The 25,234-nt window shown below is 46.8% G+C and overlaps 1 protein-coding gene across 1 annotated transcript in view; it reads right to left on the reverse strand.

Annotated features, from left to right (window-relative positions):
• The window catches only part of LOC139261308 (atrial natriuretic peptide receptor 1-like), a 164,272-nt gene that overhangs the window by 114,741 nt on the left and 24,297 nt on the right, over positions 1-25,234 (reverse strand). The window contains exons 7-10 of the mRNA XM_070877062.1: positions 15,932-16,034; positions 14,699-14,838; positions 14,501-14,573; positions 1,476-1,484 (exon numbers count right to left, since the gene is read on the reverse strand). Of these exons, the coding sequence (XP_070733163.1) occupies positions 1,476-1,484; positions 14,501-14,573; positions 14,699-14,838; positions 15,932-16,034 (325 nt within the window). The remainder of the gene's footprint in view (positions 1-1,475; positions 1,485-14,500; positions 14,574-14,698; positions 14,839-15,931; positions 16,035-25,234) is intronic.

The following is a 25,234-nucleotide window of genomic DNA, read 5'->3' on the forward strand; positions in this document are numbered from 1 at the left end:
GAGCCATACAGGAGGGCAGGTATTACTACAGCCCTGTAGACCATGGGCTAGACTTTCCACTTTTCTGTCTATCGCCCAAAAAATGGGTGATGTTCCAGCGATGTTCGATGTCCCAGCCTTCCCGATAGCTGGCTAATCGGCCATTTTTTGGATGGCGATTTTCCATTCAGTGATAGGCCAGCGATGTCAAATGGTCAGCGATGTGACGCTCGCCCAACGAACTTCCAGCGATGTGGAAGTTAAAAGCTCCCCTAGCAATGGCCTTCTGTGCATGCGATTTTTGTTTTTGGTGACAGGTTTTCCCACATTTCGGGAGGTCAAGGGTCATCCACACATGCGCAGAAGGCTATTGGGGAGAGAGAGAGAGGAGAGATAAAGGAGAGAGTTGATGGAGTTGGAGAGAGGAGATATGTGGAGTTTTGATAAATCATTTTGATAAACTTTTGATAAGCCATTGGAAAGTTGGATAAAGTGTATTTTGGTGAGAGTTGGAGATTTGGATAAATTGTAGCGATGTCATCATTATCATCGTCCGAGAGCGTGGATGGGGGTCGGAAAAGGGCAATGCCGTTTTCTGACGAGGCCAACGAGGCCCTCGTCGAGAAGGTCCAGTCCAGGTGGACAGAACTTACCCAGGGTGCTAAGGGCAAACCTCCACCCCAGGCATACAGGAAGCTGTGATCCGAGATTGCAGACGTCGTTTCCTCGGCGTCCCACAAGGCGAGGGGGTCTGACCAGTGCTGGCATCAGCTAGAGTAAGTACAGACTTTATATTGTATTGATGAAGATTGTTATTAAAACTGTAATAGTAAATCTCCTGAATTGAATTAAATTTTGAAAATTCTTACATACATTCTTACATACGCATATATACATATATAGTTCCAAAACATGCTGATCTTTGTTATAACCGTGCATCAATTGTCGATCTCATTTGCATGTAATGTTTGAAGATATTGTCTTTCAATGAAACTACCTAGTCAATTAGTTTATGCCATGCTCTTTTCACGTCTGCAGAAGAAGATATCTAACAACAGGGCGCAGCGTAGGTGCACCGGAGGGGACCCTGCTTACATGCAGACTTTAAGTAAGCTGGAGGTGCGTGCAGCAGTGCTGGTGGGGACCACTAGTCGCTCGGCCACCACCCGTGGTGTTGCGGGACCCACCCATGCGTCATGTGAGTAATGTGTAAAACAGTTTTATAGTAATGTAACATCAGTTAATTAAAATGCAATGTACGGATGATGTAATGTCATGCCAATCATGAATGCAGCCTTTGTGCTACTCTCAGGTTGACAACATAAAAACATAAGCAATAAGAACAGGGGAAGGTCATCTGGCCAACTGCCCCCTTCTCTGTGCACTCCCCATAAACCCCTGTGTCCATCTGCAACTGATGCAGCTGCGGCAGGTTTTCTGGGGCAGTTAAATCCACATGATACATTAATATGTAAAGTCTTGTCGGTAATGTGTACCCTTCTGTTCTAATAAACTCAGTAGGCTCAATTGTGCTTTGAAGGTCAATCAGAGGCGCAAGTGGAGTCCGCACAGGAGGAGGAGGAGGACACAACCAAGCCAGAGTAGGAGGAAGAGCAAGAAATGGAGGAAGCCACAGAGGTGGATGAACCTGCGGCCACCGTGGAAGTTGCTATTCGACTGAAGTGGCACCGGGACCAAGTGGCGTGCAGCCGGCAACGCCAAGGCACATTATAGTGCGCACGCTGACCCCATGGAGGTTGGGTCAGTGAGCTCAGCACTCGCCTGCAGTGGACCATCAGATAGAGGGCCTGCCTGTGCAAGGAGATGATCGCGATAAATCGCGAGCATCTCCTGCGGTTCGCGCGGGATATTTCCCGGGTGTCTGCTGCCCAAGCAGAGGCAATGCAGCAGACGCCGGAGGAGATGCGTGCACAGACCGCCGCCACAATGCCTTGCGGTATGCCTTGCTGGCTGAGCATGGCGCTGCACCCCAAGGTGCCGTCATCAATTGAAGCACAACCCCCAGCACACAAGCGAGTCAGGAGGAAGCACTTCCTTCTGACTTGGAAGACGATGCCCCTGTCCGTGCTTCATCTTCCCCTCCAACACCCCCCTAACAGCTGATCGTGCCACCATCACCCCCACCACGGCAGGAAGTCTTGCCATTGCCCACTGTACGCCAACGTCATCTCGGTACCTGGGGACCAAAATGGGCAGGTGGGGCTAGGGCACGGGGGGCGTCCAGGATCTGGAGGGAAACGTGGCCGCAGTTAGGGAGGGGGGCGTTATTGTTGTTCATGTTTATTTTGTTTTTCTTGTTGTTCTTCTTATTACTGTTGCTGTTGGGTGGGGGGTGTCTGGGTGGGGGGTGGGTGGTGTTTAAAATTGAAATTGTTAATAATAACATTTTGTTGAATCTTACAATTGTTGTGCATTGTCTTTTAATAACGTAAGTAAAGTTAAGTTAAAACATTAATGCAACTGTTGTACATTTAAATATAAATAGAAGAATAAATATGAGTTTATGAGTCAATAAAAGGATGTTAAAAGCCCATTGTTTTAGCAGCTTTCTCCTTCTTCCATGTTCAAAATGGTGTCCGTAGTGTCAACCTCTGTGAGGAAGACCAGGAAAAAGCAACTATTCTCCAGCAATGATCTCGGCGAGCTATCAGCCCGGCGATGTGCCGAAAGTTGGGCTGGGCGATGTGCGGGTGATCACCTCAGCAATCACCTCGGCGATGTGAGCCAAAGGTTAGGAGGATGAATTTTCGGGCGAAGTTCCAGCCTAACTTTCCACTTTTCAGTCAAAATGGGCGATAGCAGGCCATTTTGGGCAATATATGGGTGATGTTCCAGCGATGTGAAGTGGAAAGTCTAGCTCCATGAGCTTGGTGACAGTTTTGGGGGTCTGGTCTTCAAACACTCTGTTCCTCAGGCGGCTAAAGGCTGCACTGGCGCACTGGGCGCTGTTGAATCTCATTGTCAATGCCTGCTCTTGTTGATAAGAGGCTCACGAGGTATGGGAAATGGTCCACATTGTCCAGGGCCATGCTGTGGGTCTTGATGACTGGGGGGCAGTGCTGTGCGGCGAGGACAGGCTGGTGGAGGACCTTTGTCTTACAGATGTTTAGCGTAAGACCCATGCTTTCGTACGCCTCAATAAATACGTTGACTATGTCCTGGAGTTCAACCTCTGTATGTGCGCAGATGCAGGTGTCGTCCGCGTATTGTAGCTCGACGACAGAGGTTGGGGTGGTATTGGATCTGGCCTGGAGATGGTGATGGTTGAACAGTTTCCCACCGGTTCTGTAGTTTAGTTCCATTCCAGCGGGGAGCTTGTTGACTGTGAGGTGGAGCATGGCAGCAAGGAAGATTGAGAAGAGTGTTGGGGCGATGACGCAGCCCTGTTTGACACCAGTCCGGACGTGGATTGGACTGTAATGGATCTGTTGGTAAGGATCATGGCCTGCATGTCATCGTGGAGCAGGCGGAGGAGGGTGACGAACTTTTGGGGGCATCTGAAGCGGAGGAGGTTGCTCCATAGGCCCTCGTGGTTGACAGTGTCAAAGGCCTTTGTAAGGACGAAGAAGGCCATGTATAAGGGCTGGCGTTGTTCCCTGCATTTTTCCTGCAGCTGTCGCGCTGTAAAAATCACGTCCCTTGTGCCCCCTAGGGGACGAAATCCGCATTGCGAGTCCGGTACGGAGAAGACGGTTGAGGAGGACTCTAGCGACGACTTTCCCAGTGGCTGATAACAGGGAGATTCCTCTATAGTTGCCGCAGTCGGACATGTCCCCCTTTTTTAAAGATGGTCACAATCACTGCATCTCTGAGATCTCCCGGCATGCTCTCCTCCTTCCAGATGAGAGAGATGAGGTCATGTATTCGTGCCAACAGTGCCTCTGCGCCATACTTCAGTGCGTCAGCGGGGATTCCATCTGCTCCCGTTGTCTTGTTGTTTTTAGAAACATAGAAACATAGAAAATAAGCGCAGGAGTAGGCCATTCGGCCCTTCGAGCCTGCACCACCATTCAATAAGGTCATGGCTGATCATTTACCTAAGTACCCCTTTCCTGCTTTCTCTCCATATCCCTTGATCCCTTTAGCCGTAAGGGCCATATCTAACTCCCTCTTGAATATATCCAATGAACTGGCATCAACAACTCTCTGCGGTAGGGAATTCCACAGGTTGACAACTCTCTGAGTGAAGAAGTTTCTGCTCATCTCAGTCCTAAATGGCTTACCCCTTATCCTTAGACTTCACCCCTTATCCTTGCTACTGGACCAAGACCTAGCTCTGTCAAGCCCGTGTGGTGGCTGGTGTGCAACGGTCAACCCACGGTAAAAAAATGCACGCACAGGCATCTTCCACCCTTCAGGATGTAGTTCAGGTCCTTCAATGAAACACCTGTGAACTCGTCCTTTTTTTGGCGTGGAAGCAAGTCATCCTCGTTTCGAGTGACCGCCTATGATGACTGAGGGAGTGCTGCACTGTCCGAGGTGCCATCTTTTGGCTGAGATGTTAAACCCTCTCAGGTGGGCATAGAAGATCCCAATGGCACTATTTCGAAGAACAGCACGGGAGTTCTCCCCAGTATTCTGGCCAATATTTATCCCTCAACCACATCATTAAAAAATAGATTATCTGGTCATTATCACATCAACTTAAGGACAACAAGGTTACAGGAGCGATTGGAATCCCTGTTGAGGCACTGAAGTATGGTGGAGAGACACTGTTGGCGCGAATACATGACCTCATCTCTCTCATCTGGAGGGAGGAGAGCATGCCGGGAGATCTCAGAGATGCAGTGATCGTGATCATTTTTAAAAAGGGGGACATCTGACTGCGGCAACTACAGAGGAATCTCCCTGCTATCGGCCATTGGTAAAGTCGTTGCTAGAGTCCCCCTCAACCGTTTTCTCCCTGTGGGGGAGGAGCTCCTCCCGGGGTCACAGTGCGGATTTCATCCCCTACGGGGCACAACGGACATAGAAACAGAGAAACATAGAAACATAGAAAATAGGTGCAGGAGTAGACCATTCGGCCCTCCGAGCCTGCACCGCCATTCAATAAGATCATGGCTGATCATTCACCTCAGTACCCCTTTCCTGCTTTCTCTCCATACTCCTTGATCTCTTTAGCCGTAAGGGCCATATCTAACTCCCTCTTGAATATATCCAATGAACTGGCATCAACAACTCTCTGAGTGAAGAAGTTTCTCCTCATCTCAGTCTTAAATGGCTTACCCCTTATCCTTAGACTGTGTCCTCTGGTTCTGGACTTCCCCAACATCGGGAACATTCTTCCTGCATCTAACCTGTCCAGTCCCATCAGAATCTTATATGTTTCTATGAGATCCCCTCTCATCCTTCTAAACTCCAGTGAATACAGGCCCAGTCGATCCAGTCTCTCCTCATATGTCAGCCGTGCCATCCCGGGAATCAGTCCGGTGAACCTTCGCTGCACTCCCTCAATAACAAGAACGTCCTTCCTCAGATTAGGAGACCAAAACTGAAAACAATATTCCAGGTGAGACCTCACCAAGGCCCTGTACAACTGCAGTAAGACCTCCCTGCTCCTATACACAAATCCCCTAGCTATGAAGGCCAACAGCGCATTTGCCTTCTTCACCGCCTGCAGTACCTGCATGCCAACTTTCAATGACTGATGTACCATGACACCCAGGTCTCGTTGCACCTCCGCTTTTCCTAATCTGCCGCCATTCAGATAATATTCTGCCTTTGTGTTTTTGCCCCCAAAGTAGATAACCTCACGTTTATCGATATTATACCTCATCTGCCATGCATTTGCCCACTCACCTAACCTGTCCAAGTCACCCTGCAGCCTCTTAGCGTCCTCCTCACCACCAACCAGCTTAGTGGCATCTGCAAACTTGGAGATATTACACTCAATTCCTTCATCTAAATCATTAATGTATATTGTAAAGAGCTGGGGTCCCAGCACTGAGCCCTGCGGCACACCACGAGTCACTGCCTGCCATTCTGAAAAGGACCCGTTTATCCCGACTCTCTGCTTCCTTCTGTCAACCAGTTCTCTATCCACGTCAGTACATTACCCCCAATACCATGTGCTTTAATTTTGCACACCAATCTCTAGTGTGGGACATTGTCAGAAGCCTTTTGAAGGTTCAAATACACCACATCCACTGGTTCTCCCTTGTCCACTCTACTAGTTACATCCTGAAAAAATTCCAGAAGATTTGTCAAGCATGATTTCCCCTTCATAATTCCATGCTGACTTGGACTGATCCTGTCACTGCTTTCCAAATGCGCTGCTATTTCATCTTTAATAATTGATTCCAACATTTTCTCCACCACTGATGTCAGGCTAACCGGTCTATAATTACCGCTTTCTCTCTCCCTCCTTTTTTAAAAAGTGGTGTTACATTAGCTACCCTCCAGTCCATAGGAACTGATCAAGAGTCGATAGACTGTTGGAAAATGATCACCAATGCATCCACTATTTCCAGGGCCACTTCCTTAAGTACTCTGAGATGTAGCCTATCAGGCCCCGGAGATTTATCAGCCTTCAATCCCATCAATTTCCCTAACACAACTTCCCGCCTAATAAGGATTTCCTTCAGTTCCTCCTTCTCATTAGACCCTTGGTCCCCTAGTATTTCCGGAAGGTTATTTGTGTCTTCCTTCGTGAAGACAGAACCAAAGTATTTGTTCAACTGGTCTGCCATTTCTTTGTTTCCCATTATAAATTCACCTGAATCTGACTGCAAGGGACCTATGTTTGTCTTCACTAATCTTTTTCTCTTCACATATCTATAGAAGCTTTTGCAGTCAGTTTTTATGTTCCCTGCAAGTTTACTCTCGTACTATATTTTCCACCTCCTAATTAAACCCTTTGTCCTCCTCTGCTGAATTATAAATTTCTCCCAGTCCTCAGGTTACTGCTTCTTCTGGCCAATTTATATGCCTCTTCCTTGGATTTAACACTATCCCTAATTTCCCTTGTTAGCCACGGTTGAGCCACCTTCCCCATTTTATTTTTACGCCAGACAGAGATGTACAATTGTTGAAGTTCATCGATGTGATCTTTAAATGTCTGCCATTGCCTATCCACTATCAACCCTTTAAGTATCATTCGCCAGTCTATTCTAGCCAATTCACATCACATACCATCGAAGTTACCTTTCTTTAAGTTCAGGACCCTAGTCTCTGAATTAACTGTGTCACTCTCCATCTTAATTAAGAATTGTACAATATTATGGTCACTCTTCCCCAAGGAGCCTCGCACTAGATTGCTAATTAGTCCTTTCTCATTACACGTCACCCAGTCTAGGATGGCCAGTCCTCTAGTTGGTTCCTTGACATATTGGTCTAGAAAACCATCCCTAATACACTCCAGGAAATCCTCCTCCACCGTATTGCTACCAGTGTGGTTAGCCCAATCTATATGTGGATTAAAGTCGCCCATGATAACTGCTGTACCTTTATTGCACGCATCCCTAATTTCTTGTTTGATGCTGTGTCCAACCTCACTTCTACTGTTTGGTGGTCTGTACACAACTCCCACTAGCGTTTTCTGCCCTTTGGTATTCCGCAGCTGCACCCATACAGATTCCACATCTTCCAAGCTAATGTCCTTCCTTACTATTGCGTTAATTTCCTCTTCAACCAGCAACGCTACCCCATCTCCTTTTCCTTTCTATCTATCCTTCCTGAATGTTGAATACCCCTGGATGTTGAGTTCCCAGCCTTGGTCAACCTGGAGGCATGTCTTTGTAATGCCAATTATATCATATTCATTAATTGTTGCCTGTGCAATTAATTCGGCGACCATACTACGAATACTCCTTGCATTGAGGCAGAGAGCCTTCAGGATTGTCTTTTTAACACATTTTGACCCTTTAGAATTTTGCTGTAATGTGGCCCTTTTTGATTTTTGCCTTGGGTTTCTCTGCCCTCCACTTTTACTTTTCTTCTTTCTATCTTTTGCTTCTGCCCCCATTCTACTTCCCTCTGTCTCCCTGCATAGGTTCCCATCCCCCTGCCATATTAGTTTAACCCCTCCCCAACAGCACTAGCAAACACTCCCCCTGGGACATTGGTTCTGGTCCTGCCCAGGTGCAGACTGTCGGGTTTGTATTGGTCCCACCTCCCCCAGGACCGGTTCCAATGTCCCAGGAGTTTGAATCCCTCCCTTCTGCACCACTGCTCAAGCCACGTATTCATCTGAGCTATCCTGCGATTCCTACTCTGACTAGCATGTGGCACTGGTAGCAATCCTGAGATTACTACCTTTGAGGTCCTACTTTTTAATTTAACTCCTAGTTCCCTAAATTCACCTTGTAGGACCTCATCACATTTTTTACCTATATCGTTGGTACCTATATGCATCATGACAACTGGCTGTTCACCCTCCCCCTCAAAAATGTCCTGCAACCGCTCCGAGACATTCTTGACCCTTGTACCAGGGAGGCAACATACCATCCTGGAGTCTCGATTGCGGCCGCAGAAATGTCTATCTATTCCCCTTACTATAGAATCCCCTACCACTATAGCTCTCCCACTCTTTTTCCTGCCCTCCTGTGCAGCAGAACCACCCACGGTGCCATGGCGATTCACGTGAGCCAGGCCTACATGGTTTCAGCTGGCGACTCCAGGCGAATACTGACCCAGGACTCTAAACTGGCAAATACAGTGCACTGCATGGCTACTTCTAAAGGCAGAAATACTGCTCCGAGTCCCGCAACCCTGAGTCCGCCACAAATGGTAAACCGGATGGCTCAGTGCTGGCGCTGTGGAGGAAACCACAGCGCCCACCAGTGCTGCTACAAAGGGGGAGTTAGATATGGCCCTTATGGCTAAAAGGATCAAGGGGTATGGAGAGAAAGCAGGAAAGGACTGAAGTGAATGATCAGCCATGATCTTATTGAAGGGCCTACTCCTGCACCTATTTTCTCTGTTTCTATGTTTCTACACATGCATAGGCTGCAAATAGAAAGGGCACCTTCAAAGAATGTGCAGAAAATGCTTCACTCACCGCGTCACCAAAGAGTTGGCTGACCACCGGGGCTCTGACACAGATGAAGATGAAGCTGCTCAATCCCTGGAAGAAGAAAATGGAATTTATACCTGCTCCACCGAATTTTCTCTGTGGACGATGGAATTTGACATCGACGGAGTCCCAGTTTCTATGGAGAACGACATCGGGGCAAGCCAGTCTTTGATGAGCCAAACTGCCTTTGAAAAAATTTGGATAAATCCCGCCAATCGACCAAAATTGTCTCCTGTCCAAGCGAAGCTGCTCACCTACACCAAAGGTAAAATCCCGGTCGTTGGCAGCGTGGACGTCCAGGTCTCCCAGGGCTGTCTTATGGCTTTTTCTACCTCGTGCAGTGTTGGGGTTTTGCTGAGGTGGTGGTGGGTGGCATGCTGCGGGATGGAGTCGAGAACACTCGGGTCAAAGGCAGAGTCTCAATTGAGGAGATCTTCAAAGTGCTCCTTCCAGCAAGCCCTGACTGCCTCGCTGTCCTGATGAGTGTTTCCCTGTTCTTGGCCAGCAGTGGGGTGGGGCCTTGGGTGTTTCGACCGTAGGTGGCCTTAACTGCGATGAAGAATCCGCGCACATCATGGCTGTCGGCCAGCTGTTGTATCTCCTCTGCTTTCTCCATCCACCACCTGTTCTTTAGGTCCTGGATTTTTTTTGTTGGACCTCAACCTTGAGCTGTCTGTAATGCTGTTTTGCTGCTCCCGAGTTGGGTTGTTGTTTAAGGCTCAGAAATGCCCTGCACTTGCGATCTATTAGCTCTTGGATCTCCTGATCATTCTCATCGAACCAGGTCTGGTGTTTCCTGGTTGAGTGACTGAGCATCTCTTCATAGGCACTGGTTATGGAGGCCTGGAGGGCAGATCAAGCGCTGTGGGCATGCTGCATCTCAGGGTCATCAAGGTGCGCCAGGTTAGCTGTGAGGAGCTGACTGTATAGGGCTCTCTTAGCTGGGTCCCTCAGTACCCCGGCATTGACTTTTTTGAGGCAGTGCATCTGCTGTCCCCTCTGCTTTGGGGCAATGTTGATGTCAATGATGGATCGGATTAGGTGATGGTCCGTCCAGCAGTCGTCAGTTCCTGTCATGGCACGGGTGATGCGCACATCCTTGTAATCTCTGGCTCGGATAATGACATAGTCGAGCAGGTGCCAGTGTTTGGAGCGAGGGTGTTGCCATGTTGCCTTGTATTTGTCCCTCTGGCGGAACACGGTGTTGGTGATGAGGAGTTCATGTTCTAGACATTTTGTCAGGAGTAGGGTACTGCTGGAGTTGGCTTTCCCTACCCCCTCTCTGCCAATCACGCTTTCCCAGAGAGCTGTGTCTTTGCCAACCCTGGTGTTGAAGTCACCGAGGAGGATCAGTTTGTTGTCCGCAGGGACGCAGGACAGGGATTTTTCGAGGTTGAAGTAAAAACCCTCTTTGGTCTAATCTATTGCATCAAGTGTTGGGGCGTACGCACTGATGACTGTGGTGCACTGCTTCCGGGATAGGGTGAGTCGAAAAGTCATGAGGCGTTCGTTAGCACCGCAGGGGGAGTCTTTGAGGCGGTCGACCAGCTTGTTTTTGATGGTGAAGCCGACTCCGTGAAGGCGGCGTTCTTTTTCTGGTTTCCCTTTCCAGAAGGAGGTGCAACCTCCACCTTGTTCCTTGAGCTGGCCTTCCCCTGCCCACTGGGTCTCGCTTAGAGCGGTGATGTCGATATCAAAGCGTCTAAGTTCCCGGGCAACTATGGTGGTGTGGCGTTCTGGTCTGCCGCTGGTGGAGTTGTCCATGAGGGTCCTGACGTTCCAGGTCCTGAACTTCATGTTAAGGAGTGGAAGATGCCTGTGCGTGAGTTCTTTTAACGTGGGGTGGTCGTTGCACACTGGCTACCACACGGGCTTAGCTGAGCAAAGCCTTGATCCAGTGGCAAGGGGGTCCAAGATGACTGGAGACCAGGCACTGCCATATGGGCCTAGTTGCCTACAACAAGATGTTGGGAGCTCCCCCACTAATTGATTCCCATCCTCTACCATCGGCAACCTTCAACCCCCCAACTTCTCCTAGCCCTAATAGACCCTAATAGGGTCTTAAACCATTTCTTTAAACCCAACCCCAGTAGTTCAGGCTTACCTCAGGCTTCCCACCACACCACCCATTGATAACCGGGACTCCTGCGACGAAGATCGGGACCCCTGCAGCTAAGACCGGGACTCCAGCGACGAAGACCAGGACCTCCTGCGGCAAAGACCGGAACCTCCAGCGGTGAAGTCCGGGACCTTCTACGGTGACGACCTAGACCTGGTGATCGGCCTCCCAGCAGTGATCGGAACACCTCCAGTGGTGGCAGATGGGCCTCTTCCCCCTGACGACGCTGGACCTCCTCCACTGAGCCGCACTGACAATGTCATACATTTTGCCGTTTTCATTCTTGTTGATTACATGCTCGTTGCTTGATCCAGTCTTGCTAACAACAACAACTTGCATTTATATAGCGCCTTTAATGTCCCAAGGAGTTTCACAGGAGCGTTATCAAACAAAATTTGACACCGGGCCACATAATGAGACCAAAAGCTTGGACAAAGAGATAGGTTTTAAGGAGCGTCTTAAAGGAAGACAGAGGTAGAGAGGCGGAGAGGTTTAGGGTGAAAATTCAAGAGCATACAACCTGGGCAGCTGAAGGCATGGCCGCCAATGGTGGAGCGATGAAAATCGGGGATGCGTAAGAGGCCAGAATTGGAGGAACGCAGAGATCTCGGAGGGTGGTAGGGCAGGAGGAGATTACAGAGATAGGGAGGTGGCGAGGCCATGGAGGGATTTTAAAACAACAATGAGAATTTTAAAATCGATGCATTGCCGGACCGGGAGCTAATGTAAATCAGTGAGCACAGGGGCTGACAGGTTAATGGGTCTGGGTGCGAGTTAGGACACGGGCAGCAGAGTTTTGGATGAGCTCAATTTGACATTTCCGATAATCCAGCAATTGATTAATTCAGAAATAAACTGAATAGAGTGGGATACAATGATCATTGAAGATTTGGCCATTGTTTTGACTGTTGACACATCTTGCAATCGTGAAAATAATATTTTGAAAAGTTGTGCAAATACAACAGAAAATATATAAGCCCATAATTTGCTGTCAGTGGTGAAGCAAAGACATTCGCTGTTGGTCCGGAAGTAAGCTTCCCACAAAGATCTCGCGATCTCTGTGGCGAGAAGTTCGGCTTTTCCGATGTGCAATTGAAATCAGCGTAGTATAGCAGGAATCCCATAGTGCGAGCTGCTGTGACATCAACAAGTTGTCTAAGCAGCCAATCACAATGCAGAATTTTTACAGAGTGAGAACCAGGAAATAGAAAGCACTAATAATCAATCACTTAAAAATTTTTTTGCAGAGCACAAAATAAAGATTGGGACATATACATGGCGCTAGGGTAGAAGCTGAAATATCATAAAAAAACCTTTAAAAATTTTTTAATTAATTTTTAAATCTAATCATTTTTTACATAATAGAGAAATTTGATATTCCACCAAAATAAAATTAGTTTTTCAGGGCCAGAACGGTTGTTTATCAGTAGTTATCACACAAATCACCGTTAGAAACCCAGTTACACATCATTTGAATGTGTCTAACTTATTATGGGATTTCAAACAGCGCTATTTGTTCGGAAAAGGGGAAGTTTTTGTCAGATCAGTGATTTCATGGATTGCCGGCTCTGGGTTGGGCCGGTGGGAGGTTGTCCACAACACAGCCTGCGGAGGAGTAGTAAATGACAGACCACAACTTCAGAATTTCTACATTAGGCTACATATGCGCTAAATCCTGAAGTTGCGGTTAGTTTCAAAGATGAAATGACAGCGAAAGCTGTCAGTTCGCCATCATCAGGACTGCAAGTTCCGGATCAATCTCTTGAATGTCAATAATGCAGACCTGGTGCACTTTCTATTGCTGTCATGCTAATGCATTTACTCTGTTATGCATTAAATATGACAATAAACAAACACCAAACATCGTTCCAACTCAGGTTATGGAACAAAGAAGTTAAGATACAGATCAGCCATGGTCTAACTGAATGGCGGAACATGCTCGAGAGGCTGAATGACCTACTCCCGTTCCTATATTCTTAACTCAGGGTCTCTGCTTGTTATATGTTCGCAGACTCACATAATCTGAGCTAAGTAACACATATCTTCTCTCGTATATTTTCTATCTGCTTCTAGGAATAGGCTGTATTTAACAGATGAAAAGAAGTGCATGCAGATTGGAGGAGCTTACTTCATCGAAGACCTTTGCCTTCCTCATGAGGAAAAGGCACTGGAGATTCTGGGCTTGGGGGGATTGAGGAAATGGGGAGTTAGAACACAGAAGCCTTCCTCATTCTTTGTTTTGAATTCTTTATCTCCTGACTCATTCATTCACTCATTACAGGTTGTATTGCAACCAGACAGCAATCAGTCTGAGGCACTAAAGATCTGCAGCAGAGTATACCAGAATGTCTTGCCACTTAAGCTTTGTTTCAAAGGGGTATATTTGACTTGAAAGTACTTTTGGTTCTTAGAAGTTCCTTTGAGTCAATTTATTATGGAGCACAGTGGAAACTTTTGTATTGTGGATCATAGTAGTTTCTGGGAACCACAAGAATTCAGGAATCATGCAGCAAGTATCTCCACGTAAACTTGCTTCAGCTCAAAGTTACCAAATTTGACAAAGTTACTGAGTTAGAGATATTGTAGGGGAATGACTTGTTAGACAAGTCCCCCTCCAAGAACATTGGATATCTCAAGAGTTACGAGGAGCAATCCAATTGATGCCAATCAGTTGACAATAACCACAGCAAGCAAAGCTTTTGGACCAGACCAATGAGTCAAGGCATTCAATTCAAATGCAAACATCCTGTGGGATTATATGCTATGCATGTTTGATTGTCTGCTTTATTTTGTAGAGCAAACATTCTTTTGAATCTTGTGAATGGCTGACCTTCCAATATAGTAGAGTTTGTGTTCTGGAATTTCATCAAAGAACCTTGGAACTATCTCTGGGTTGTGTAAAGTATTTGCTTCATGGGTTCTTTGCTTAAGAATTCATAGTAACACATTGCTATTAAGAACTATTAGTAAATGTTTAACAATCACAACTCACATTACCAGTACATCCACTAAGCTCACAACTGCATACCTCATCGTGGATTCCCTAAACCCAACTGGCTGGGGTTTTATTGAGTCTTGTGAACACCATGTGACTGGTTAAGCCACTCAAAATTTAACAGCTCTACAAACCTCTGAGCATACTCACAGGCGCACACATTACAGGTTGTATTGCAACCAGACAGCAGTCAGTCTGAGGCTGTAAAAAAAGATCTGCATATCTGTGCCTTCATATATTGCATAGAACATATATTCTGTGCAACTCGCATAGACAATTTTACAACTGTGTGCTGCCATCAGCAAGAAAGAATCCAATAAATAATCCATCAACTTTATGTCTACAGCTATCAACTTTACTACAACGTACAAACCTTGCTTAATTTGATTGAAGTCAATTATCCAGCTTTCATCCCACAACATCTTTTGCTTCTGGTACTGAAACCACTGTGATCAAAACAAAATGTAAAGGTGCAATGATGTTGTATACTCTATGTTAACATTCATTATCATTACATCTTGTTTTATGGAAATGGGTCGAAGATTGCGGAGAACATCAGATGACGACCTACCACTATGGTAAGGATGAAGCCAGTGCAGACCAGCGAGATGGGGAAACTTATGGCAATTTTGATGGTGGTTGTGCAGTCACCGCAGTCTGCTGGACATGTGGAGCAGGTTTCATCCTCGTCGCAGTTACCATCTCCACACACTCAACACAGGAACAGGAAGATGTTATTGGTACATTGTTACACTGCTTGGTGCTGGGCAATAAAATTACATATTCCATAGAAGTTATAGCACAGAAACAAACCATTCGGCCCAACAGGTCTATGTCAGAGATAATGCTCCACATGAGCCTCCTCCCACCCCTCTTCATCTCATCCCATCAACATAACCTTCCATTCCTGTCTCCCTCACGTGCTTATCTAGCTTCCCTTTAAATGTATCTATGCTATTCTAATTGTGGTAGCAAGTTCCACATTCTAACCACTCTCTGGGTAAAGACGTTTCTCCTGAATTCCTTATTGGATTTATTAGTGACTATTTTATAATTATATTTACATGTTCCAGTATTCAAAATGACCACCGTTCTTCAAATATCTACAAAAGCAGTTGAGATTGAAAGTTGTCCACAATTTCATTAGAAAAGATCTTTTGCTTGGTGACCATTGTATGGTTTATTTTGTGAGCTTTGGGATTCACAGAGGCACATTGGAGAATCATAGTCACAAAAATTGTGGCGGCCTGAATGATATAACACCTTTCACGACCTCAGGATACCCCAAAGTGCTTTACAGCCAATTAAGTACTTTTGGAAGTGTAGTCACTGTTGTAATATAGGGAAAGGTGGCAGCTAATTATTGCACAGCAAGCTCCCATAAGCAGCAACGTGATAATGACCAGACAACCTGTTTCTTTAGTGATGTTGGCTAAAGGATAAATATTGACCCAGGACACTAGAGAGAACTCTCCTGCTCTTTTTCGAAATAATGGCTGTGGAATCTTTTACGTCCACCTGAGAGAGCAGACGGGACCTTGGTTTTAACGTCTCATCCAAAAGACGGCACCTCCGACAGTGCAGAGCTCCCTCAGTACTGGTGGGGGTCTTAAAGCAAAGCAAACCAAATTAGGGATGACTTATACCTGGAGATGCAACTCATCCCCATGGTGTTTGCAAGCAGGGGGGGGGGGGGTCCTATTGAGAAGACATAGTCCCTCTAAAATTATTCCAATTTTGTAGCATTCTTTTTTTAGATCACCAACTCTTACAGTAATGCACAGTATATTTTATTTTGAATTACCTCTTGCAGGTAACACTGTGGTTTTAGCCTCCAATGCAGCTTGCATCCGCCCCACCTTTATGTGAGCTATTAAGGAAGTTACACCGAGATGGACAAGGACCACCTACATTCAGAAAACACGAGAAGATATAATCAGCACATTCAAAGACCTGTGCACTGTCCTACACATTGACAATTGTATGCCCTGTCTAAAATAACTGGGTTGCCCCAGTTTCAGCACCCAAAAAACAAACAAAATAATATTATTACTGGTGCACTCTAATCCCTGCGGTACCCACTGGTCACAGAAGGCCTCAAAAGCCTGTGGTACCTGGTATTCCCAGGCTGTCTCCCACCCAAGTACTAACCAGACCTGACTCTGCATAACTTCTGAGACCAAACCAGAGTGGGTGCAATTTTTTTTTTTTAATTGGATTTTTTTAACATTAAACATACTTACAACATTATGATCATTTCCTTTGTACCATACAATTTTTCCCTTACCAGTTTTTAGCCACAGAAATGAAAGTAATTAAAGACATTAACCGCAACATCATTATTATTCTTAAGGGCTGGATTTTCGGCTCTTTAGCGCTTCTGTTTGCGCCCTGGCGGGACGGTAAATGCTGTTTTTTGGGAGTTACGCCGGACATTCAGGTTTTAGTGCCTGGCCGGTAGATAAATTCAGCTCATGGCTTGCGGCAGCTCAAAAACTTACCGCCCGCCCTCTAGTTTCACTGAGATCATGATGTCAATCGTCATGCAACGCTCCGCTAGCGTTCTGGATGCAAAATTCACCCTTAAAGCCTCATTTAACTCCCGCCCCAGGAAACGTCTGAAAAAAGAGGCATTCCCAGGGTGCAGCAGGTGGTATTGGCAGTATTTTTACATGGAGGGATGAGGATCCTACAACGCAGCTCACATTGACTGCAACGGTTGCGCACATCATGGTGCATAAGCTCCGACTTGCAAACGGCACTTTTATTTGCCATTACAGTGCTCTTACAAGGTGAGTGAGAAAATTTAATGGGGGCATTACTAGTTCGGCAGCGTATCATGCTCCATGCTATTGTCAGGCGGCATCAAGCTAGAAGTAGAGCTCTTGGCCATGTCGGCCCATGGATGAGGAGAGGCCGAAGACGTCTGGGGAGGAGGGCTTACACCCCACGGGTTTACAGACAGCAATGCTCATACCTTCAGCTCCGAGGAGCAGTGTGGGAGAAGGCTGCGTTTCCAAAAGGAAGTGCTGACAGAGATATGCCATCTCCTACAGGCAGACCGATGCCTGGACCGCTCTGGAGGCAGCCTTCAATACTCCCCTCAACAGGTATCCAAATTCATTGTGGTGTGCTGCATGCTGCACAACTTGACCATCATGAGGGGCCAGGCATTGGCAGTGGGGATTGCATGCCCATCTCAGGAGGAGGAGGACGACGAACCTCGCGAGGCCTCCATTGGATAGCCACACCATCCACGGAGGAGGCAGCGTGGAGATGCTGCCAGACCAGGAGTCGCACGCCGCCAGCTCGTAATGGACTAGTTCTCCTAAATGGATTAAACTGAGGGATGGAGCTAATACTGGTCACGCTATGTGCTCCCATAAAGGCACATCTCCGGTGAATGTTGGAATGATGCACAAGATACCAACGGCAAATTATGAATCATAAATTTTATTGCAACAAAGTCACAAAAACTCGCCTCACCGAAATAAAACCATACAATATACAACGTTATGTTGCAGGGCACTAAAATACAACAAGACTTTTTTAACGCCGCAATTTTTGGCTCAGGCGCATAAAGTGCGTTGTGTAACGCCTGATTTAACGCCCCGATCATGGATCATCATTTTTTTGCCGAATTTCCCAGTCAAGGTGCAAACATTTTTCAAGCGGTATTTTTACTGCCCCACCGTGATTAACGTCCTGAAATCGGAAAAGCCGAAAATCAAGCCAACTGTCTTTCCTTTACCATTCATTAGCTCCAGAAATTAAAGTTCAATTTGTCGCTCATGAGATATATTAATCTATTGAACTTCAAAAACTAGTCAGAAAATGCCATCCTTGAATTCTAATAAAATTCACAAAACCTTATAATGCTCCTTCAGTCTATGTCTGAAATACTCTTTCAGGTTGATTTTTCTCCCCTGATAAACCCGACCATTCCTTCCTTGGACAATCATGAATCTGGCCACACTAAGTATTAAATTAATCGTATCTCCACTATATTTAGGCCAACTCTTTTGCAATCTTCAAAATTGAATCCCATGGGATTCCGTTTGCGGCTCTTTGGCCCCCACCCAGCAAGAAAACCTGACACAATTGTCGAACATAGAATCTGAAATCATTTCAGTGCGTACTTAAGACCAGTAAATGGGACAGGGTCTCGTCTTGTGACCCACACCACGGAGGTCACAATTTTATGTAATTGGAAAGAAAATGGGACATTAATTCATTAGTTCGCATGCCTCAGTCTGCTTGGAGAGTGGCTCCATGAAGTATCTATACTGCAGTGAACAATTGAAGCCAAGCAACACCTGATTTTTACTGTTGGAAGGTCATTGACCTGAAGTCTTGAAGGGGTAATTTTAACCTCGCCCGCTCATTGGGAAACTGACGTGTTTGGGGACCCGCCCGATTTTACACCCCATTGAAGTCAGTGGAGACTAATATTGTGGGGGATATAAAACCGCCATTCCCCCAACCACCCCCCCACCCACCCGCTCCCCCCCTCCAATCCCATGAAATTACTGCCTGGCCTGTTAGGTTAAAATTGCCCCAATGTTAACTCTGTTTCTCTCACCACAGATGCTGCCTGACCTGCTGAGTGTTTCCAGCATTATTCTGTTGTTTACTTCTCATTTATACATCTGGCTCAAACAGTACTTCACCTGCCCAGATTAGCACTGCTATCTAACCATCTATATCCACTCCGGTTAAATTTAACAGGTACATTAGAGGCCCAAGGTGTACTTTTGGACTCAGGTTTAACAGAGCACCAGTTACTCTCCATGTAGTGCTTCAGAATCAAATCGTGTGAACTGGGTGTTCAAATCCTCACCTTCAAATCCCTCCATGATCTCGCCCCTCCCTATCTCTGTAACCTCCTCCAGCCCTACCACACTCCGAAATCTCTGCGCTCCTCCAATTCTGGCCTTTTGTGTGTCCCTGATTTTCATCGTTTCACCATTGGTGGCCATGCTTTCAGCTGCCTGGGCTCTAAGCTCTGGAATTCCCTCCCTAAACCTCTCCTCCTCTCTGCCTCTCTCTCCTCCTTTAAGATGCTCCTTAAAACCTACCTCTTTGACTAAGCTTTTGGCCACCTGCCCTAATAACTCTTTATGTGGCTTGGTGTCAAATTATGTGAAGCGCACATGGAATGTTTTACTACGTCAAAGGCGATATATAAAAGCAAGTTGTTGTTGTCGGGGCAATCTTTAGAAAATAGTTTCATAGACACTGAAGTTGCAGCATTTCTGCAGAAAATGTTTCTTCATTTGTGGGATCCTGCTCCCTTGCTCTACTGTTTATGCCCTAATGAGGACGGTTTGCAGTGGGGGAGTTTCAATTTGCACAGTTCACTTATATATGTTTCTTGTGATCTCGCCCACCTGAACCCATGGATTTTACCAGAGTGCGCCAACCCACACATTTTCAGACCCAGAATGTATGGCTTTAAAGTGCGGACTGAATTACACTTTCATTGGCCCAATTATTCCTCGGCTTTAGCTGAAGACTCCATTTGGTCTTGCCTTCCCACCATGGGAGCTTGACTCATATGTATTCATTTGCTTTCAAATAAAAATAAGTTTTGAATACCGGGGGGCATCGGAGCGGAATTTCCGAGATTCTTTCCCACAAATTGGCCTGGATTTTTAAATCTGTTTATCCGCCAATTCCAGGAGAGCACATGGTTTCACATGGGGTGGAATGTATATAATGTGATACACAAGGTATCAGAAGTGAGTGGAACAAACTGGATGGGTAATAGAATCATAGAATGATACAGCACAGAAGGAGGCCATTCGACCCATTGTGCCTGTGCCGGCTCTGTGAAAGAGCTCTCCAATTAGTCCCACTCCCCCGCTCTTTCCCCATAGCCCTGCAAAATTTTCCCCTTCAAGTATTTATCCAATTCCATAAGAACATAAGAAATAGGAGCAGGAGTAGGCCATACGGCCCCTCAAGCCTGCTCCGCCATTCAATAAGATCATGGCTGATCTTTTATTTCAACTTCACTTTCCTGTCCAATCTCCATGTCCCTTGATTCCCTTAAGTCCAAAATCTATCAATCTCAGTCTTGAATATACTCAACGACTGAGCATCCACCGCCCTCTGGGGTAGAGAATTCCAAAAATTCTCAACCCTCTGGGAAGTGAAGAAATTTCGCTTCATCTCAGTCCAAAATGGCCAATCCCTTATCCTGAGACTATGACCTCTAGTTCGCGACTCTCCAGCAAGGGGAAACAGCCACTCAGCATCTACCCTGTCAAGCCCGCTAAGAATTTTATACATTTCAAAGGTAACGTCGATGGTTTGAGGCGTGAATTGGCTAGAATAGACTGGCAAATGATACTTAAAAGGTTGACGGTGGATCGGCAATGGCAAACATTTAAAGATCACATGGATGAACTTCAGCAATTGTACATCCCTGTCTGGAGTAAAAATAAAACAGGGAAGGTGGCTCAACCGTGGCTAACAAGGGAAATTAAGGATCGTGTTAAATCCAAGAAAGAGGCATATAAATTGGCCAGAAAAAGCAGCAAACCTGAGGACTGGGAGAAATTTAGAATTCAGCAGAGGAGGACAAAGGGTTTAATTAAGAATGGAAAAATAGAGTACGAGAAGAAGCTTGCTGGGAACATAAGAACTGACTGCAAAAGCTTCTATAGATATGTGATGAGAAAAAGATTAGTGAAGACAAACATAGATCCCTTGCAGTCGGATTCAGGTGAATTTATAATGGGGAGCAAAGAAATGGCAGACCAATTGAACAAATACTTTGGTTCTGTCTTCACGAAGGAAGACACAAATAACCTTCCGAAAGTACTAGGGGACCGAGAGTCTAGTGAGAAGGAGGAACTGAAGGATATCCTTATTAGGCGGGAAATTGTGTTAGGGAAATTGATGGGATTGGAGGCTGATAAATCCCCGGGGCCTGATAGTCTGCATCCCAGAGTACTTAAGGAAGTGGCCCGAGAAATAGTGGATGCATTGGTGATCATTTTCCATCAGTCTATCGACTCGGGATCAGTTCCTATGGCCTGGAGGGTAGCTAATGTAACACCACTTTTTAAAAAGGGAGAGAAGAGAGAAAGCGGGTAATTATAGACTGGTTAGCCTGACATCAGTAGTGGGGAAAATGTTGGAATCTGTTAAGACCTGACTCTAATGCACTGACTTACACGAGACACATGCTGAAGTCAAGGTCACTCAGGACCTGCACCTTTAATTCACAGCTCTCCAGTACTGCACTTGCCTGAGACCTCCCTTTATATACCTCAGTGGGACAGGTATGGAGTGTCTCCTGCAAGTGCACCCCTGGTGGTAAGGTATGCTTATTGTTACAGGTCATATCCAGTTACAGTCATGTATAGCATGGTTAGATACAGTTATATACAGTAATGTGAGATACATGACATCACCCTCCTCAAAGGTCTTATTGCCTTTATAGATTCAGTCTCTCAGGTGGTCTGCACTTTCGCGTGGAGCGTCTTAGTTGTGGTTCAGTTGTTTGCCTTGGTGCCTGTGTTTCGTTCGGTGTGATTGCTGGTATTTCGCCTGGGCTGTCTGTTTCGTTCGGTGTGATTGCTGGTATCTCGCCTGGGCTGTCTGTTTCGTTTGGTGTGATTGCTGGTATCTCGCCTGGGCTGTCTGTTGAGACTGCCCTTTCCTCAGGTTGTTCCACCTGTCTGTCCACCAAGTGTGGTGTGAGTTCCACATTGTAGTCTGCCTCTGGTTCTTCAATGTTATCAGTGAATCTACTTTTTACTTGGTCTACATGCCTCCGGCAGGTTTGGCCATTGTCCATTTGTACAACCAGTAGCCTGTTTCCATCTTTGTCTGTTACTGTCCCTGGAAGCCATTTGGGACCCCGGCCACAGTTTAGCACAAACACTTTGTCCCCGATCTCATTCCACCTCCTCCTCGAATTTCGGTCATGGTACTCAGTTAGCTTTTGACGCTTAGCATCAACAATTTCATGCATGTCTGGGAGGATTAATGAGAGCTTGGTCTTTAAGGTTCGTTTCATCAATAGTTGCACGGGGGGAACCCCAGTCAATGAATGTGGACGAGATCTGCATGCCAGCAGCAGTTGCGACAGGCAGCTCTGCAGCGTGGGACCTTGGATTCTGAGCATGCCTTGTTTAATAATCTGCACTGCTCGCTCTACCTGGCCATTGGAGGCCGGCTTGAAATGTGCCGTCTTAACATGATTTATACCGTGGCAACTATAAAATCGTGAAATTCTGCACTGGTGAAGCACGGACCATTATCACTGACCAATATGTCAGGAATGCTGTGCGTTGCAAACATGGTTCTAAGGCTCTCCACAGTGGTGGAGGTGGTGCTCGAGTTTAAAATGGTGCACTCAATCCATTTTGAAAATGCATCAACGACTACAAGGAACATTTTGCCCATGAATGGGCCCGCATAGTCTACATGCACCCGAAAGCACGGTTTGGTGGGCCGGGGGCTTACGGGGGCCTCCCTGGGGGCATTGCTGAGTTGGGCACAAATGGTGCACCGACGGACGCAGAGCTCCAACTCCACGTCAATGCCAGGCCACCAGACCTGAGATCTGGCTATGGCCTTCATAAGGACGATCCCCGGGTGCTCGCGATGGAGCTCCCGGACAAACGCCTCCCTACCTCGTAAGGGCATAACTACTCGGCTGCCCCACATCAGGCAGTCTGCCTGTAGTGAGAGTTCATGCATACGCCTATGGAAGGGTTTGACCTCCTCGGGGCAGGCATCGCGAGCCTCTGCCCAGTCACTGGTTAAAACGCATCTTTTAACTAGAGCTAACCTGGAGTCGCTGGTTGTCCAGGCTCTGATTTGGCGGGCCTCATGGGCAAACCTGTGGATTCAAAGGCATTGATTGCCATGACCATCTCACAGTCCTGTTCGTCGGTCCCTTCTGTGGTCGCTGGGGTAGCCTGCTAAGCGCGTCGGCACAGTTGTCTGTGCCTGGTCTGTGCCTTATCATGTAGTCGTAAGCCGCCAGCGTGACTGCCCACCGCTGAATGCGCACCGAGGCGTTGGTGTTGATTGCCTTGCACTCAGATAGGAGGGATGTGAGGGATTTGTGGTCGGTTTCTAACGCAAACTTGGCCCCAAAAAGGTATTGGTGCATCTTTTTGACACCGTACACGCACGCGAGCGCCTCCTTCTCAACCATTCCGTACCCACGCTCCGCCTGTGAAAGTGACCTGGAGGCATAAGCAACAGACTGCAATTTACCCGCATCATTGACGTGCTGTAAAACACATCCGACCCCGTACGCTGTTGCATCACACGTAAGAACTAACTTTTTACCTGGGTCAAAAGAGGCTAAAACTCTCTTGGAACATAGAAGGTTGCGTGCCTTATTGAAGGCGCGTTCTTGGGCGTCCCCCCAAAACCAATTGCACCCCTTTCTGAGTAGCACGTGGAGAGGCTCCAGTAGCGTGCTCAAGTTCTGCATAAAGTTCCCAAAGTAATTGAGTTGCCTGAGAAAGGCACGCAGTTCCGAGACATTCCGGGGCCTGGGTGCCAGACGAATTGCTTCGGTTTTGGATTCGGTTGGGCGGATTCCATCAGCGGCAATCCTTCTGCCCAAAAATTCAACCTCAGGCGCGAGAAACAGACACTTGGATTTCTTAACTCTTCGGCCTACCCGATCCAATCGACTTAGTACTTCCTCAAGATTGCGGAGATGAGAGTTGGTGTCCCTGCCTGTGATGAGTATGTCATCTTGAAACACAACCCTCCCCAGGATGGACTTGAGCAGACTCTCCATGTTGCGCTGGAATATAGCAGCTGCCGACCTGATGCCAGCTTCTCTCCAACAGGGCTGGGAGATCCCCGGGGACAATCTACAGGGAAAGTCGGTTCACCATCCCTTTGTGTGTGATTGAGAGCATGGCACTGCCAAGGACTGGGACGATTTCTTTAGTATAGGTCCTTAGTTTGGTGTCGATCTTTGTGAGTTTTGGTCTATTGCTTTTGTGCGGCCACAGCTGTTCAAATTGTTGAACGCTCATGAGGGATTGACTGGCCCCCGTGTCCAGTTCCATGTTGACGGGTATCCCGTTGAGTAGAACGCTCATCATAATTGGAGGGGTCTTGGTGTAAGAACAGTGGACATTGATCATGTAAACCCGCTGTATCTCGACGTCCCGTGCACTGTTCCAACCGTCAACTGGTCCGCTTTCCGACCCTTCCGATTCGTATACCAGCCGAGCTGTTGTTTTTCTGCACATGCGAGCCAGGTGCCCTGTGTAGTTACAGTTTCTGCAAACGGCATGCTAAAATCGACACCTCCTGGTTGATTGCATTCCCCCACATCTCCAACACAGACCGTTTCCATTGTTTCCGAAGGATGAGCTGCGTCTGGCTGATCTCCCTTGAGCTTCTCTCAATCTGTTGTTGATTGCTCGCATTGTGGGTTGAAGAGGTGTGATCGGCCGTTCATGTGGCCCTTGATTTTGATGGCTTCTGGCGCCACTGTCTGCTGTTGAATGCCTGCTCTCCTGCCTTTGTCTGTGTGTGGGGATAGCGGTTTGTTTCACAATGTGAACCCCTTGTTCCGATGCCTCGTTGGTTGTCGTACCCGAATTATAGATCAGCCTTGTTTCTTTTTTGCCTGCCAAGAACATCTGTGCGACCAGTGCTGCTGCCTCTAGAGTCAAGTTCTTAGTCTCTGTAAGCTTTCGGAATATGCCTGCGTGGCCTCATCCTTCAATAAAAAAGTCTCTCAGTACTTCTCTCCTTAGTTCATCGGAGAACTCACATGAACTAGCCAGCCTCTGAAGTTCTGCCACAAAGTCGGGTATGCTTTGGCCCACACAGCGTCTGTATTGTAGAACCTGTGTCTGGCCATGTGTAGGCTGCTCGCTGGCTTCAGGTGGTCTCTCACCAGTGTGCTCAACTCCTCAAACGATTTGCTTGCTGGTTTCTCGGGTGCCAGCAGGTCTTTCATTAAAGCATATGTTTTCGAGCCACAGCTGGTCAAGAGATGGGCTCTTCTCTTGTCTGCCTTATCGTCGCCCAGCCAATCTTTGGTCACAAAGCTTTGCTGGAGCCTTTCTATAAAGTCATCCCAATTGTCTCCAGCATTGTATTT

The sequence above is a fragment of the Pristiophorus japonicus genome, chromosome 1 (assembly GCF_044704955.1).
Source record: "Pristiophorus japonicus isolate sPriJap1 chromosome 1, sPriJap1.hap1, whole genome shotgun sequence".
Classification (NCBI taxonomy): domain Eukaryota; kingdom Metazoa; phylum Chordata; class Chondrichthyes; family Pristiophoridae; genus Pristiophorus; species Pristiophorus japonicus.